Source organism: Paramacrobiotus metropolitanus, unplaced genomic scaffold (genome assembly GCF_019649055.1).
Source record: "Paramacrobiotus metropolitanus isolate TYO unplaced genomic scaffold, Prichtersi_v1.0 Parri_scaffold0000027, whole genome shotgun sequence".
NCBI classification, from domain to species: domain Eukaryota; kingdom Metazoa; phylum Tardigrada; class Eutardigrada; order Parachela; family Macrobiotidae; genus Paramacrobiotus; species Paramacrobiotus metropolitanus.
This window is the reverse complement of record NW_026570247.1, coordinates 529,728-546,984: the sequence shown is the minus strand read 5'-3', so window position 1 is coordinate 546,984 and position 17,257 is coordinate 529,728. Positions and strand designations below refer to the sequence as shown.

At 42.4% G+C, this 17,257-nt stretch overlaps 3 protein-coding genes across 3 annotated transcripts; 1 reads left to right on the top strand and 2 right to left on the bottom strand.

The window, feature by feature from the left end:
• Positions 1-2,257: 2,257 nt before the first annotated feature.
• Positions 2,258-6,257, bottom strand: LOC129588002 (uncharacterized). Its single transcript, XM_055481994.1, has 4 exons — positions 5,797-6,257; positions 3,663-4,754; positions 3,296-3,545; positions 2,258-2,506 (listed from the first exon to the last, which is right to left on the bottom strand). The coding sequence occupies exons 1-4, from the start codon at positions 5,883-5,885 to the stop codon at positions 2,270-2,272; spliced, it is 1,668 nt and encodes a 555-aa protein (XP_055337969.1). The 5' UTR covers positions 5,886-6,257; the 3' UTR covers positions 2,258-2,269.
• A 1,819-nt stretch (positions 6,258-8,076) lies between these two features.
• LOC129587973 (protein lifeguard 2-like) lies at positions 8,077-12,001 on the bottom strand. The gene is made up of 8 exons (XM_055481956.1): positions 11,652-12,001; positions 11,198-11,385; positions 11,071-11,135; positions 10,406-10,550; positions 10,215-10,340; positions 9,406-9,513; positions 8,884-8,931; positions 8,077-8,570 (listed from the first exon to the last, which is right to left on the bottom strand). The coding sequence occupies exons 1-8, from the start codon at positions 11,710-11,712 to the stop codon at positions 8,418-8,420; spliced, it is 894 nt and encodes a 297-aa protein (XP_055337931.1). The 5' UTR covers positions 11,713-12,001; the 3' UTR covers positions 8,077-8,417.
• A 1,531-nt stretch (positions 12,002-13,532) lies between these two features.
• Positions 13,533-16,842, top strand: LOC129587971 (putative dimethylaniline monooxygenase [N-oxide-forming] 6). Its single transcript, XM_055481954.1, has 2 exons — positions 13,533-14,317; positions 15,714-16,842. The coding sequence occupies exons 1-2, from the start codon at positions 13,780-13,782 to the stop codon at positions 16,559-16,561; spliced, it is 1,386 nt and encodes a 461-aa protein (XP_055337929.1). The 5' UTR covers positions 13,533-13,779; the 3' UTR covers positions 16,562-16,842.
• Positions 16,843-17,257: the final 415 nt, after the last annotated feature.

The following is a 17,257-nucleotide window of genomic DNA, read 5'->3' as shown; positions in this document are numbered from 1 at the left end:
CACTGCCTAAGAAACCCTCGATTTATTTACGCCGAATTAACATAAACTTGGAGGAAATTTCGCTGGAGATCGTCAAAAAAGTGAAAAAGATAAGTCTAAGTGAGCACAGCTCAAGATAGCAATACATGGACTCACAATCGCATGTATGTACTGCTTAACTACTAGTATCACATAGTCTTCGGACAGAGTTGTTCCGATATCGGGCTCTCTTACCAATAGTTATGTTAACCGTTTCGGGCAACAAGATGTGGAAGGGATAAACACCACAAGGTCTTCAAGTTCCACGTGCTCCTGCAGTGACCTGCACTCGTCAGTCGCATACATTATACGTGGTGAATTTCAGTTATGAAACACCAAACGCGTTTCCGATTCGAATAATTGTTAAACAGTACAGCTTTTAAATAAGCGGCCCTGAAAAAGTTAGTATGCATTCCCGCGTTTTTAGCTGACATAGGCGGTGGTTAGTGATTATAGTGATGTAGTAGTATCAGACCTCGCTAGTTACGGAAAATGCGCCCGCTGTTACCGTAATTATCGAATTTGTGGCCCTGGGGTGCAAATAGTTCGAATGCCATGGCGGAGGGGGGCTTATTTCGGGGAGGGGGCGCAATTTCGCTGGGGTGGCATTATTTTTCAAACGGTATATTTTGGAGAGGGGCATTATTTTTCAAACAACTGCGCATCGTGTTCTAGCGAAACTGAGCGCAGCAGTTACCGGTATTATTGGCGGTATATGCAACTGCACAACCTTGGGAGCAACATTTTGGAGTGTATACCTCCTTATACAGCTGTTTGCCAACGAGCACCACATTATATTGATGTCCGTTAACTGTTTCTCATTAAATTACAACAACTTTTGCGGCTAAATTTTGCGGTATACCTATCATTTTGCGGCGCTCGACATTTATTAACGGCACCCTGGGGCGTAATTTCGGGGGGTGGTCTTATTTTTCAAACAGAGTCGGGGAGGGGGGCTTATTACGGGGGGGCTCTTATTGCGGGGGGGCCCAAATCCGATAATTACGGTATACAGATAGTTAAGAGTTCAATAGAGGGAGCGTGCAAATTACGCTACGATTTACGCTGTGCATGCAAATAAAACCGAGTTTCGAGTTATATCGCGTGTTACGCCAGTAACGCCACCTAAGACAAAACATAATTTTTATTTGAGTTACGGTAAGAGTTGTTTTTTTAATAGCGCGTTACGCTTTGGAGTTGCGTTAAAACTCGATAACTCACGAATAACTCGCTTTAAGTAAAACAGTTGGGTAATAACTGCGGAGGGGTGCGTTGTGTGGTGTACGTACAGTATCTGTAGCACAGTTGTTAGTCTTAACACGTGGTGGATACTGTGTGTAATTGCTGACTGCACGATAACGTTTATCCGCGCAGGGAAATGGGAGAATAAAGATGGATCGATAATTACTCTGTGTAACTAGCCTATCTACAGTGTACCGTGTACACTAAGACAGCGCGGCGACAACGGTGTTTTGTAGCTTTACTCACACAACAAATAACAAGAAAGATTGAATCATGCTAAACTCATATCCAAAGCAAAACTTGAGAAAAACGCTACTGACTTCACAACTGAGAAAAGCATTAGACTTATAAGAGAAAATCCACGATTCTACAGAGTACACACAGGATAAAATGGAAAGTCATAAAATGCCAACACTTGCACAAACACACCCAGTTTCCATTAAGACGGTAGTAACTCATGTACAGAGTACATATACAACATGCACGCTAAGTGACGGTTAATGACACAGTTCTCACATCGGCACTTAGGCCTAATTAGATAAGGGAATATGCATGCGGATATGCGGGATAGCGCCCTTGAAGACGTAATCGATGCGATGCACATATGTAATCGGTATCGATCCACTTCCGGGTATTATGTGGACACATATGTACTGTATGTATACAAGTACACGTGCACAGAGAAGCGCGGCGTTACACAGTACTCAAGAACTGTACATTTAAATTCCTGAGGCTTCTTTTTAATATTCGGCATCAGCCAGTACACAAATCACTACGCCTGCGCCCATTTATTAATTATGTGGCATTAGGATTATTATGTAGTGTTGTAAACATGCATTGCAGCGCTTGCTAAACGTTGGAACGACGAAATTTGGTTTTTATTCAGTCACGTCCTATACTTCTAATCTCTATGTAATTCTAACAAGGCAGGCAAAAGGAATTGGATTTCAAAATATTTCTGAGATCAGTAACAAATTCAGCTTTTACACCATCGGATACTAATCGTACATCACAGCTTGACCTTTTGAGCGCCGGGTTGCAGCTCATGCAGCTGCTCGCTATCCAGTTTGTCGGCTTCCTCCGCCATGATGTTGCGAATCTTCTTGTTGCGATTAGTGTCCGGCTTTTCTTTTACTGCCGGGATGGATCCGAAGATTTCATCCATGCGCTCCAGATTCTGTCCCTTCGTTTCCGGTACAAAAATCCAAACAAAAATGGCCATAACTAAGCAGAATGAGGCAAATACCTGCAATCCAATACAGTTCGTAGTGCAAGACGTTGCATCGTTATACTACGTATTGTAATACAAATTAATACAGTACGAAGAAGGGTGCCGGTATATCCATGGTACCAGATTCGGGTACGTGTGCAAAAACTTTCGCTTTCGCGCACTCCCCAGCGCTTTTTTACGTTTTTTCATGATATTCGATAGCCAAATGATTTGTACAAATCGGCATGAAAACTGTTTGTGCGAGCAACATCCGGTTGGACAGCTATCTGTGTCTCATTATAAACCCATCCTCTTCGAATTTTGCATGAAAACGCACGTTACCATAAAGATCATTTTTCCACCGAAGCAGCTTTTCACCCTGTTTTCGAAATGATTAAATGAATTTCAAACATTTTAAAAACTAATATAAAATGTGAGAAAATGGTGAAAAGCTGGTTCGGTGGAAAAATGATCTTCATGGTAACGTGCGCTTCTTATATGCAAAATTTGAAGGAGATCAGCTCATGATGAGACTTTCGGTGCACATCAGTGCGTTTAAACATTGGGAATTTTATTTCACCGACCACCCTCCAAATGTTGTGCGCACAAACGGTTTTCACGCCAATGTAGACAAATCATTTGGCTGTAGAATTAATAAAACAACGCAAAAAGTGTTTCCGAGCGCGCGAAAGCGAAAATTTTAGCACATGTACCCGAATCTGGTACAATGTGCCGGGCACTGCCGGCATACTTCCATTAAAAACCGTTAAATTAAACACTAGAAAGGAAAAGCCCTAGAAGTACGGGTAGTATCAACCGGCTTACCACGTTGGTGTAGTAGGCTATATCGGTGAGCATAATGGGCGCCAGTTTGGAAATGATGGCATTCCACGTCCAGTTGGACATGGTACACAACGCCGTGGCTTTGGCGCGCACCCGCATGGGGAAGATCTCCGACTGGTACACCCACACCACCGGACCCCAGGTGGCGGCATAGCTCACGGTGAACAGGTAGATGAACAGTAGTGCGCCGTACACGAGATCCTCCTGGACGTGGACCGACAATCCCAGGAACCTGCCACAAACACCCCACATCAGACATCAACTTATTATTATTATTATTATTATTATTATTATTGGAAAATCTTTTGTAATTTCCGTTACATTAGCGCTCAGTTTACGACTGACTCACATCGCTATAAGGGTATGACACAGACACATTGCAAAACCGCCAACAACCAGCAGCCGCTTCCTCCCGATCCGTTCCACCCACCACATGGCGAAGAACGTTGCCAGGAAATTCACCCCGGCATTGAGGATGATCAGGGTGATAAAGGCATGGATCACCGGCATCCCAATGGCACTGAACACCTTCCCGCCGTAATACAGCATGACGTTACACCCGGTCCACTGTTGGAAAAACTGCAGCGTCACCCCCAGGGCCACCCGGTTGCGGATGCCGGGCTGCAGCAGCTCCCACCACGTGGCGTTTCCGACCTTCTTCTCGTAGTTGACGTTCTCCTTGATGGTGGCGAACTCGGCCAAGAGCTTCTCACTATCCGGCCGCGTGTTCCGCAGTTTAGACAACGTCTTCAGCGCTTCATCATCCCGATTGTGATCAATCAACCAGCGCGGGGAAAAGGGTAGGATGATGATGAGCAGCCAGAGCAGCGCCGCCGGGATCAGCTGCATCCCCACCGCCAGCCGCCACTGCGCGTCCCCGCGGACGACCGACATGATCGCCGCGTTGACCGAGCACGCCACCAGCACCCCGAACGCCATCATCAGCTGGAAGGTGGTGACCAGCCGCCCCCGGATGGACGTCTTGGAGGTCTCGGCGATGTACAGCGGGACCACGGCGCTCATCAGCCCCACCCCAATCCCGGAGACCACCCGCCCGATGTACAGCGTCACCAGGTGACTGGCGCCGGTCTGCATGGCCCCGCCCACCATGTAGAACACCGACCCGGTGAAGATGGAGTAGCGTCGCCCGAGGAAGTCGGCCAGGATGGAGGCGCAGGCGGCGCCCGCGATGCACCCGACCAGGAAGGTGAAGGGGATGGAGCCCATGATGTCCGGGGCTTCGGGGGTCTCCGGCAGGGAGATGTTGGTCATCTCTAGGTAGGAGCCGTTGAGGTTCTCCCACAGGGTACCGTTTTCGTACTGCACCGCGGGGCGGTCGTCGGTGCCGTTGAGGAGGGTGCCGTCGTCCAGGGTGGCGTTCAGCACTTCCTCGTGGCGGATGCCGAATTCAACACCGAAACTGTTCATGCTCATTACTTGCCTGCAAATTATATATTCGATTAATTGGGGTAAGTGAAGTGATTGAAAAAGCCGGGAAATATCCAAGGATTCTTATTCGGGGAGCTAATGGTTCTAAATACACCGCTAGTTGGTTACGGAAAACATTAGGGTAGTCATTTATCATTATGTAGACTTTTATAAAATTAGTACGAGTATACATTTATTATTATTTAGGCTTTTATAAAATTAAAGGTTTGTCCGGATAATCAAAAAGGCGGACGCATAATTAAGTATAAAGCTTAATTACTACATCCTAGAGTAGCTGGCTGGCATCTTGCTTAATTAATTAATTATGCAGCACTAATCAGCACAGACAACAAATAAGCACAAATAAATTTGCAGCCAGGGCACATTCTCTGTCGAGTTTTAAAGCCGCTCTCATATCTGCCTGTTTCTTCTAAATTCTCGATTAATGGATGCTAATTTTTCGACATTAATTCTTGACATTTAGCTAGGTTAAAATCACATGCTAGACTGTCAGCCTAGCCGGAAATGGGCTATCTGCTCTGATTGCAATTAAATTAAATTTAATTAAATTAACATTCTCCAAAGAAACAATTACCTGCGGAAATGGGCTACCTGCTCTAATTGCAGTTAAATTAAATTTAATTAAATTAACATTCTCCAAAGAAACAGTTACCTGCGGAAATGGGCTACCTGCTCTGATTGCAATTAAATTAAATTTAATTAAATTAACATTCTCCAAACATTATGATTTTGAAAAAGAGTAGAACGGACTTCATAAAGGTCAGCTATACACCCACAGCTGAACATACGGGAATGGGAAGGTGTGCAGTAAAACCATTTTCCGATTGTGATGTTGCTGAAGCCCAGTGAACTGTATTTTCATGTATGTAGAGCATAATAGCAGTACTGTAACAATATTGTTGCAGTACTGTTATACATACATACAGATATATAAATATATTACAGATAAAGAAAGGAAAAATGCTTAACACTGCTATAAGCACTAAGCAGACGCTAGCTGCAGTAAATATTCGCAGCAACGGTCCGGTAATTACCCAATGTCTCCCATTTCATATCCAAAGAGAAATCCACCCATGGCGGCTGCCAGTGCGACTAGCCAACCATAAACCGGTATCGATTCCATTCTTTCGACAGAAATCTTGTTAACACCAGCAAAATTCCAGTAGTGCAGATAGAAATCGCAAAAAGAATTCAGTTAGTCATTTTGCATGCGGTGGGCAGAATAAAGGTCAAATGCAGCTCTGCTCATAAACAAATACAGGAAACAGATGATTTACACAACTGGAGACCCCTATAAAAATGCTGTGCCTCAAATTCGTAGTGATAAGTGATGGCAAATGTTAAGGATAATATGTTCTACAATTTTACACTATACGCATTTAATAAATTCTCAATAAAATCCGCATGTTACTGGTACAACACCATATGTAATAATAAATACGGAGTGTTAGGAAAACTTTCCCTTGTAGAGTCTCGGGGCTCATATTGGTCATTATTTTAGCACTTAGCGTTTTGACTGAAGAATGTGTTTACATGAGGATTTTCCTCAACACTTTGTCTTGGTTAAGTGCGGCGTAATGAGCGGCATTGTCAGACAGTAATCCGACACTGTACCGTCGCTTACACGCCAACGGAAATCCCGTTGACAATGAGTCTGTTAGAAAATGCGATTCCGCTGTTGCATGTAGAAGTTGCGAAGCCGGCCGGCTAACTAGCCACCGATGCGCTGCCAGCGCAGAAATACTCTGTAGTACAGTACCAGTGCTTTGTAAAAAAAAACGCCTGGTGACCAGGAAACAACAGTTATTCGATAATATCCGTACACGTGCAGTCCATTCCATGAATGTTTAATGTGTTTTTTTTTAGATGTAAATGAACGGGATCCCTGAAATCCCTTCTGAAATAATAAGGCGGGCTTACATTTCAGTGGCCACACAAAATGGCCTACTGCGCTTTTTTTTGGTTTCTCGTGAACCACACGCCCTATTTTAAACGAAGTACTTTATTTGGTTTGAACAACAGCAGTTCTACAATATGGAGCAGGAAAATTCGCAGTTTGTTGCCACCTTGTTCCGTCATCCGGTACAGGGATTTCGGTGCCTACGCATGTTCGGTTAATTAGGCTAGCAATAAATACAACGACACGTTTCTCGCGCTGTCCTAGGGGCATGCAGCCCTGCACGCCGCGGAAAACCTGACCACATTTAAGAAAGCCTATTTTTAAGTCTGGTTTCTTTGTGAAGCGGTTGTCTGTTTGTGCAGCGGCAGGGACGTGATTCACGTGACACACATCACCATACAATTCAGCCAAAAGCTACAACGGATGCATAATTTGCGATCAGCATTCTGCTACTGGTACGTATATTGAGCGGTTTTTCCGCTTACACTCTAGAGATTGGAGAATGTCACTGGAGATACAGCGCGGCAACGCGGGATCGGTTATGGGAACTGATGGAAGGAGCAGAAAAGTTTAATGAAATTTTGTTGTTATAAGGAAATGTCGATGCTTTCAGTTATTATAAAATTACGTTGTACCATAGGTGAAATAAAAGCACTCTAGATGCTCCAGGTGGGACTCATTAGCGAAAACGAAACAGCCCGCTCGAACCGTGAAACACACTAAGCGGTGGTGGCGGCGAAATTGGGTCACGCTGTGACTTCGATCATTACAATGCCTGTTGTTGCAGAAAATCGTCGGCACGCGGTGTATTTATCTGTACATATGCAGCTTCTTATACAAGATACGCCGGCTTCTCTCATATTTCGGTCACTTCAAGTATATCGTTTTCAGATTTTTCGTATCGTTTGCATATTTTTCGGTCACCTGCGTAAGGAAATTTCCTGGCAAAGAAAATGCCAGAAATAAACAGCTGTCATAGTAAAACTTTGCTCATGAATTTCGAAGCATAAGCTTAAAAAACAATTCAAGCAGAAGCCAAACGGAGAACAGGGATGTAAGATAACCGCTCTCCTAAGAATTCTTTCAAAACAGACGGTGAACAGTGAAACTAGCAAACATCTGTTGGACATAGCGCACTATGATTCAGTCTTTTATATGCCGGCAATTATAATTCAAATGAGTGCGTACGTATTCTCAGAACGTACCAGTTTCGCAAACGCTCTGTACCGGTCCAAAAAAATGTAGAAAAGCGGGAACAATTTTTGTAAATTTTTTTGTAAATTTTTGGCAGTGGTTTCGTTTTTGTTTGTTTGAAAATAATTGAAATTCAGCAGTAATGAACTAAACCTGGATACATCATAACCGCTCACATCGTTGCACATAGTAGATACTGGGAAAATGCAGGATACCGGTCCAAAAAAAAATTACGAAGTCTTTTTATAATACGCAACTTAACTGTACTGGCATTGTGATGATTTTGCTCACCAGCTCAAGTTCCATTAAAAAAAAAACTTGTGATACAAATACACAGTAAATCCATCCGTTAATCGTGAAGAAACATCAACATAGCACGATAAAAAGCGTAAATCGCTGTAAAAGAATAAAAGCTGCACGGTGAATGATAGGACCAACGAAAGACGGGTGAAATAAGAATGTACACAGCTGCCCAAAATCAACGCGAGATTCAATAGAAAAATTCGTACATTTCCCACAAAAAAAACAAACACGAACGAACCAGCAATCATGAAAGCGGGCCTAGTTGCTGCTGGCGGCGCCGGAGATGCCGAGGATCCCGAGGAAAATGTAGACCACGTCCAGGTACAGCTGCATCGCGCCGGCCACGTGCTCCTCCGGGCTCAACGCGTACCGCCGGCCCCCGATGATCATCTGCGTGTCGTACGCCAGAAACTGCAGAACAACCACGACGCAATTGTACCGCGCACAAAAAACAAGTTAATTTAAACCCTTTAATACCCGTCTAATTTTTACTATTTCAAATTTATTAGACGTAAATCCTCAAAAATCGACCGGCCGTAAAAAATTTGTAACACTACAAAAAAAGAATAAAAATAAAATAATGGTAAATAAGAAATTATAACAATAAAATAATAATAAATAATAAAAAAAACACAGTAAATCATAACAAATAATGTTATTATTACTGACTAGTGATTATAATAATAATAATATCAACGACAGTAATAATACAAGAAAGACTTACGCCCATGAAGACCAGCGCGATGAGACCGGAATAGAATCCGTGGTACCACTGCAACCGAAATAATTAATCGCCAAAATAATTACGGCACAGTCACTAAAGCATGTTATTTCCCATGGAAAACTCGGAAATTTAATTAAATTCCTATCGAACTGCGGTCAGTGCGGCGCGAGCGCAGCAGCTAAATCGAAATAATTTATTTCTGCCAAAACAACAAACTAAGGAAAAACAGGGTTAGTACTCCAATCAACCGGCGAAGTGGCTTGGATTCTCGAAAAAATAAATGTAATTTAATTAAACAATGTTCAATTACTTTTTAATTACACATTATACGAAACTGATATACACAAAACATTTTATAAAAAAATAATTAAATTTAATTTCTGAAATGATTTGTCTGTTAAACACAGTTCAGATTGATAAAAAATTAGGAGAATACATACGAAAAAGAGCAGAAAAATGGGCGAAAGAAAAACGACAGTCAATTGCAAAAAAAACATAGCGGCGTAGAAACGGTGACTGTACCGGAGTGTGGAGGGAGGGAACGAAGGCGAACATGAGGGTGACCAGGCCGAAGAGCATGAGGATGATGGCGGCGATGCCCAGCACCCATCCGTAGCGCGTCATATCGAACTGCACAGACAAACAGGACAGTCACTTAACCATACACATATTAATAAAGTACAGCTATGAATTCCACTTCAAGAATATTAAAATATTCCCAATTCTAAAACAGATATTATTACACATCAGCTCCTGGTTTCTTGCACTGATTCTCTACAATATCCATTAAATATGCTTCTTTAGTAAATAACTTTTTCTTCATTTGACTAGCAAGATTTACCTGGTCATTTAACTTGAATAAAAAATATTTTAAATATATAAATCAGGATAGAATTTTTACGTTATTTTCATCGTTTTCAGTCCTTGTACATTTTTAACAGCATTTATATATAGCATTTAACAGCATATTTTAACAGCATTTATTGTATATATTCTACTTCAAAAAAACAATTTTCTACTTATTGGTTCAAGAAGATTAGCTTATGTATTACCTGATTATTTAATGTCAGTAACACCATTTTGAGATACTTAACATATAATTCAATTTCAATGCTGAATCGTTTTTTTCTTTCACGTATTTTTACTATCCATTCAATTTGAAATATGCACTAAATATTCTCCTGTCATAGACAAATATTTTCTAACTCATTCAAGAAAATTTACGCGTTTCCGGTATGATTTAATTTCGGTGAAAAATTTAAATCCCAATTAGGTATTTCCAAATAAGTCACAGAAATTAATTTTATCCAATTTGCTACGGATGTGTATACCTTGCAGAAGGCGGATCCCACGGAGATGGTCAGACAGCAGACGGCGCAGATGCCGATGGCCATGAGGACGATCTGGGTGTCGTAGTAGCTGGAGATGGTCGCCGTCATGTACGACATGGCCAGCGTCTTAAAAATGCAAAAAACGATCATCATCGCACCACGGAGAATAAAGTGGTCAAGTTTTTCCGTACGAAGATGCTGAGCAGGACGAGATTGACGGGGTAGCGACGCGTCAGGCCGGTGCAGCAGACCAGGGTCAGATAGGTGGCCAGAAAGACGCCGTAGGATAAATAGTAGAACCAGGGATTACGGTGCACGAAATACTTCACCGGCGCACTGTCAAACACAAACCATTACCGTACACACTCAGAAAAATACTTTGACAACTTTCCACACTGTCTCGGTTTATTTTTACTCATATTTTACATTTCTTTTACCAGTTTTCTGCATTTTTGCATTAAATTGTCAGCACACGTCCAGTCCAAGTTTAATCAGTTATCATTTAATTTTAATTTTGTTTGTTTTCTTGACATTTTATTAAAAATAAATATTTACTTGTGAGGAGAAAAATAATTTCCGTTTGATTTATTTTTAGTGATTTTATTTCAATCTGTTTAAGATACTTACTACGAGCACTAATTTATGTTCATCCTCACTCTGGATTCTTGTTCAATTTTCAGTTTATATCTGGATTACTTGCAATCCGATTTTAAATATTTTATTCAGTTTTTTTCGGAGTTGTCAGTTGATTTGTATGTTTTTATCCTAATTATTTTTTTATGTATATATTTGTATGAATATTACTGCTGTACGGTAAGGCGTACGGTGCGGACCGTAAAGTGAAATACGTACTTACCAGAAAACGAATAAGCAGATGAAGGCCAGCGTGACCAGCAGCTGCACCATCAGAATGGCGTACGTCTGCAATATCAACCAAATTCATTGCCACTTCTCAACTGGAATACCACGTGTTCGCTGCATACTTTGCGGATGAAGGAGCGCCGGATGTTGGCATCATCGAAGGACGCCCCGAAGTTGGACGGCCGCGGCGGGAACTCCGTCCCGTTGCCGTCCAACGGTGCCCCCGTGATGACGACGCCCGGGGGCGGGGGCGGCGGGGGGTAGGGGTATGCGTAGCCTTCCTCCACGCGCCCCGGTCCGGCCATGTATCCTGTCAACAGCGCAACATCTCTCCTTAATTTCTACATCCTTATTCAACAAACAGAGTATAAAACAACAAGAAAAACATTCAACAACAAATCGCAGGAGCACGGGAAATCCTAGTTGATAACTTCCTGAATGTTATTTCAAGCGCCGTTGTATTTCCCTGTACGCTACCCAACAAATTAGGCAAGCCGTACAGGGAACTAACTGGGCAAAGATTTGCCAATTAACTAGCATGATTTTTAAATTCTTTCTGGAAGGATTCCAACTGACCTTGGCCTCCTGGCGGGGGGTAGGGATATTGTGGAGGGGGTCCTTGTTGTTGCGAATACATGACGGATAATTATAGGACAAGGCCAAGGGAACAAGTGCGAGATTCAAGGAGCGCTGCGAAAGAAACGGTGAATAAGCAGCCAGCAGATCATCAACACACTCCACAGTCAGCTGGCACTGGCGGCGGTGGGTGACGAGTCAGGTACGTGTAAGACGGGCAAAAAGACGCCAAGATGAAGAAATCACGTGGGGAAAGGAAAACAAATCCTCATCTTCTGAACACCAAATCAGCGGGAGATTATCGATTTTTATGGATGTTTGTTTTCGCTGAAATTCTGACTTCACCGTCGAAATTCATGCTTCGACAGGCAAAAACATCCAAAACAAACAGCGGAAGTATTGAAAGACTTTTCCAGTCGCCACACCGGGGGCGGTAAATGCCGTTCACGTTGATCTCTGTTGCTACCCCCTTATCTTTACTTGCTGCCAGTACCGGTCTAAAAATTAATTTGGTTCACATAAAACTTACATATGTGCTTGCCGAAACAAAACTAATTGTTTAACTTTATTGTAAATATAAAATAATAAGGAAAAGGTAGGTACGGTTATAAAAAAGAAATCCAAAATGTGTGAACATTTTCAACATGTTTTTTTCGAGGATTTGACTTCAGCTGCCTTTTGGTCAGTTTGCCACAGCGCGCCCACACACTACGAAATCTCCGTTTTAACCATGCACATTTTGCAATGCAAAGTTGTTTTTGAAAAAACAATTTACAGTATTCAAATGCTATGAAAATGCAGCTGCGGCAATACTACTGTAATTTATCGTTTTGCTATGTACTCGTTGCTTACGCATGATTTCTTAATTACGATTACGATCTTTCGAATTTTTCAATTGTTTGCATAAGTTCGCCGATTTAAGAAACACTTTTCCGGAGTGGACTGACACCAGTTGGCAGTCGGTTAAACTAGAATAATTACAAAGACTAGTCTTTGTACACTATTTAGTTTACGGCTTGTTTTCGTCAGGTCTATGGAAAGTCTGTAACCAAAATGTTACACGATTCTGATTCGCACATTTTAGGGGGGTGGTTTAGCACAGCACAAGCATCAAGTTACACAAAGGAAGATACTGTAAGGGACTATCTATAAGCTACGTTCCCGAAAATTCGTTCTGTACGTAGTTTGTGCATGGTCCCTAACTATACTGTTAATTACAAATTTAAAGTACACGAATAAATACGTAATTTGCACAGCGAGTCCGCGACGGAATGTTTTCGCTGACTGCGAAGCAGACGAGAAAACGCCACTTCGTGTTTTTATGCAACGGCCTTGCAGTTTATTTCGCACTATATAAAAACAAAAAAATATCTTTCGGTTTTTAATTGGAATAAATTAACAAATTAAGTACATGAACGAATTACTGTAATGATTATTGCAAGGTACAATTAATATGAATTGGGGACACACTTCAGTAAAAGTCAACATTAACAGTATCGGTACGGTATAAACGATTATACCGTCTTGGTGAATATACTGTCAAAAGTGCTTTAAAAACGCCCCAGGATGTTTTCGGCATTTCGATACGGTGTAATATATGAAGCATACAGGACAAATTTTTATTTGTACAAACAAAGGCATAAGCAAATGTGCTTAACTTATCAAGAAAAACCGGCTGCACACTGGTGCACATGTTCCATGTCGGCGTAATTCTGACAGCGAACACGCGGGAAAACCGGCATTGTATCCATATTAAAAAGCGCGTACGCAGCGATAAAAATTCGATACACGTTCGCGTCTGCGTACAACAATGTCGGACAGCATGTATACAAAGTTGATTACGAAAATAATCCAGATTAATCTCTAGCGGTACAAGCCAGATAAGATTCTTCTTGTCGCTACCGGCAAAATGCACTTTTTACTGAATTATAACATCTATTCCACTGTACATGTTGTACCGTAGCCGTTAAATACAGAATTTGCCGGCTATTTTGCATGATACAATTTTTTGAATATTCTCCTCACTTTATTAATTCAAAAAAAATTTTTTTGTTATTTATTAACCCAAAAAACATTTTTAATTTTTTTTACATTTATTTCATTAATTTTCTAGTTTTTTTATTCTGAAATGCCGGAAAAGTGTCGCGTGGCGGTGTTGGGCGCCGGCGCCAGCGGTCTGGCCCAGCTGCGCGCCTTCGAAGCGGCCCGGCGCGCCGGCATCCCCGCCGACACCCTCCCGGACGTGGTCTGCTACGAGAAGCAGAGCGACTGGGGCGGCATCTGGAACTACACGTGGCGCACGGGATTAGACGAATTCGGCGAACCGGTCCACTCCAGCATGTACAGATACCTGTGGTCTAACGCGCCCAAGGAGTGCCTGGAGTTTGCAGACTACACGTTTCTCGAGCACTTCGGGAAGGCCCTTCCCTCGTTCCCGCCGCGGGTGGTGCTGTGGGATTATATTACCGGAAGGTTAAAGAAGAGCGATGTGAGGAAGTATATTTGTTTTTGCACGGTGGTCCGGTGGGTGGAGTTCGATGAGGAGAGACAGAAGTTCCGGGTGACGGTGAAGGATTTGAAGGGGGATGTGACGCGGACGGAGGAGTTTGACTGGGTGGTGGTGGCCACGGGCCATTTTTCCGTTCCACATTTTCCGGTTTATCCAGGTAATGGAAATTTCATTCGCTACATAAATAAAAATTTTTACATAGTTTTACATTATTTACTTTATATTATACATATTATGTTTTTCTATCTTAATATTTTTTTAGTTTTATTAATTGTATTAATTAATTTAAATAATTGTCTTGTTATTGTATACCTCGTACAGTTTTTATTGTTCTAAATTTTTATTATTTCATATAATATCTTGGATAATGTCTTGAATTTTTGTTTCATCGTAAAGATGCTTTATTATTCGTTTAAGAACTACGATTTCTATGCGCTTTCAAAAGCTGGAATGGCATTTGTACCGTTGTATTTTGTAGCCACCGCCAGAAAAAGTACAGCACATGCACAGTACAGTACATGCTCTTCATGTGTGCTTTAGCGTACAGTTTCAGTTTCCTGATTTAAAATCAGTGATTATGCTGTTAGTTGTACAAGTATTTTCCATTTTTTTAAAGGCTTTGACATGTTTTACGGAAGTTCGACTATAAATACAGACTACAGATACCTAGTAATAGATGACCATCCAATCTCAGTTGATAAAGTGGGAAAATTGTTTGTTGATTATGTTTTTTTGCAAAAGTGGGTAGGTAATTCATTTAAGGAATAGGTTCGTCATCTAGAGTATATAACGTGGGCATACACCGGTAAACCTGGTTTACATAAGAAGATAAGAGTATTTTTATGCCTAATCCACCGACTACTCGTAAAGCACTTTACTAGCAACCGAACTAAACGTGCACGAATACAATAATCTGGACACTGTTGGTATCCAAATATATTAAGTGTAACTTCCGGTATGTACACGCACGTACAGATATATGTTTTCGCCGTAGGAGTACTATAGGAGAACACGAGAGCGCTCATAACGTAAGTTCTTATTTGGTGATTGCAATTTGAATTCACAACAAAATTTCCTTCAAACTAAGTTTTCTAACATAAACGGATGGATAATACTCCGTTTTTAGCATGGGCAAGTTGACGTGGGTACAAACAACCAATTAGGAAGCAAAGAGCATTAGTACATAGTAATACGTACGGATACAGATAAGTACGCATGTATTCGTATTTAAACAGCCCGTTACGTTACACATGGGATGGCAGCAATTTTTCAGGTTATGTCAGTGTTTTCGAAGCCTTGTGCTTCATTCATTCGCATCTATGTAAAACAAGTTTCTGGAACTTACTTGGGTATGCATATATTTTATGCCAATAAGTGTCATTTCCTGCAGCCTTTATCATTTGCTGCCCAGAGCTGAGTTTTACGAGTGTACACTGTACATATAAAAATACTCGTATGAAAATGCGTCTGTGTCATATGTGCTTTTTTAATGCCAACAGAACAGCACGGTGAGTGACCTTTACATTGAGGAGTAAATCTGTTTACTCACTCAGGGATGGATAAGTTTCCCGGGCGCATCCTGCATTCGCACGACTTCCGGGACGCGGCGGAATTCGCTGGTAAAAACGTGATGGTTATTGGGCGCAGCTACTCGGCCGAAGACATCGCTGTGCAGTGCCACAAGTACGGCGCGGCCTCCGTTATCATCAGCTCCCGTCGCGGCCCCTTCGGCTTCGACTGGCCCCCCGGCATCACCGAACGCCCGCTCCTGCGGGAGCTCCAAGGGAAGACCGCCCACTTCCGGGACGGGAGCACCGCGGAGGTGGACGTCATCATCCTGGCCACGGGCTTCCAACACCACTTCCCCTTCCTCCCGGACACCCTCCGCCTGCAGACCGCTAACCTCTTTTACCCGCCCAACCTCTACAAGGGAATATTCTGGAACAACAACCCGCGCCTGATCTATCTGGGGATGCAGGACCAGTGCTTCACCTTCCCGCTCTTTGACGCGCAGGCGTGGTACGCGCGGGACGTCATCCTGGGACGGATCACCCTCCCGGGGCGGGAGGAACGCGGGCGGGACGCGGCGCCGTGGCGGGAGAGGGAAGCGGCGTGGACGCCGGCGCAGAAGGACGAGGGGATAATGATCCACTTCCAGGGGGAGTACGTGCAGGACCTCCTGGACGCCACGGACTATCCCAAGTTCGACGTGCAGGCCATGGTGCGGACCTTCGAGGACTGGGAGCACCAGAAGGTGGGAAAGGGAGGCATCCTGACCTACCGGGATAAAGCCTACAAGTCTTTGATCACCGGGTGTATGGCGCCGGAACACCACACCAAGTGGATGGAGGAGCGCGATGATTCCTTTGATAACTTCATCCATGGCCCAGCAAAAAACTAGGCATGCCGGCTTCCGCTTCCTAACATGCAGCTCATTACTGTAGCCGCGCGTCCGATCGGGGGCAGGCAGCGCCCGGATCTAAAAGTGGTGCAAACTTATCGCGCGGCTACAGTAAATAAGCTAGTTTTTTTATGGTATGTTTATTTACGAATTGTTGCCGTCAATTTTACAACATAAGACTGACCTGAGTCACGCAGCTTAAAGGTCACAACTGGAAAAAAGAAACTTGAGGAAACTTCAGGAGGCCTAAGGAAACTTTAAAAATTCCGAATACAGCAATACGGTGCTGCACTGCTGATACCTGATAGTAGGATTATGGCTTCTTTAAAGAAATTTAATTTTTAAATTTTAAATAATCTTGTGTTGCAGTTCTGAAAATATCAAATAAATTTATTTGATATTTTCAGAAGTGCAACACAAGATTATTTAAAATTTTTAATTGCGTTGCAAATACCACGTAGTTGCGCTTCAACTGCTAACATTTGCCTGAATTCTAAGAAGTCGTCACATCGTAGTACGATGCCACAAACGAAATTCAGATGATAAATTACAAGGTATTAATTCCCTATAAAATCAGCATGCACTTCAAACAAGCAACGCGCTGCTCAACGTATTTCATATAAAATCCTTTTATTAACTTTTTAAATTAATCTAATTAATTCTTTCTTTCACTCGGTAATACAAAAAGAAGCTAAG

What these genes read in the sequence shown, in the direction of transcription:
- LOC129588002 (XM_055481994.1), bottom strand. Translation starts at nt 5,885, where the DNA reads ATGGAATCGATACCGGTTTATGGTTGGCTAGTCGCACTGGCAGCCGCC. An exon ending in TATGAAATGGGAGACATTGG is followed by an intron (nt 4,755 to 5,796) that starts GTAATTACCGGA and finishes TATAATTTGCAG; the next exon opens with GCAAGTAATGAGCATGAACA. An exon ending in TGTCATACCCTTATAGCGAT is followed by an intron (nt 3,546 to 3,662) that starts GTGAGTCAGTCG and finishes TGTTTGTGGCAG; the next exon opens with GTTCCTGGGATTGTCGGTCC.
- LOC129587973 (XM_055481956.1), bottom strand. Translation starts at nt 11,712, where the DNA reads ATGTATTCGCAACAACAAGGACCCCCTCCACAATATCCCTACCCCCCG. An exon ending in GGCGCTCCTTCATCCGCAAA is followed by an intron (nt 11,136 to 11,197) that starts GTATGCAGCGAA and finishes TTGATATTGCAG; the next exon opens with ACGTACGCCATTCTGATGGT. An exon ending in TCGCGCTGGTCTTCATGGGC is followed by an intron (nt 8,571 to 8,883) that starts GTAAGTCTTTCT and finishes GTTGTTCTGCAG; the next exon opens with TTTCTGGCGTACGACACGCA.
- LOC129587971 (XM_055481954.1), top strand. Translation starts at nt 13,780, where the DNA reads ATGCCGGAAAAGTGTCGCGTGGCGGTGTTGGGCGCCGGCGCCAGCGGT. An exon ending in ACATTTTCCGGTTTATCCAG is followed by an intron (nt 14,318 to 15,713) that starts GTAATGGAAATT and finishes TTACTCACTCAG; the next exon opens with GGATGGATAAGTTTCCCGGG.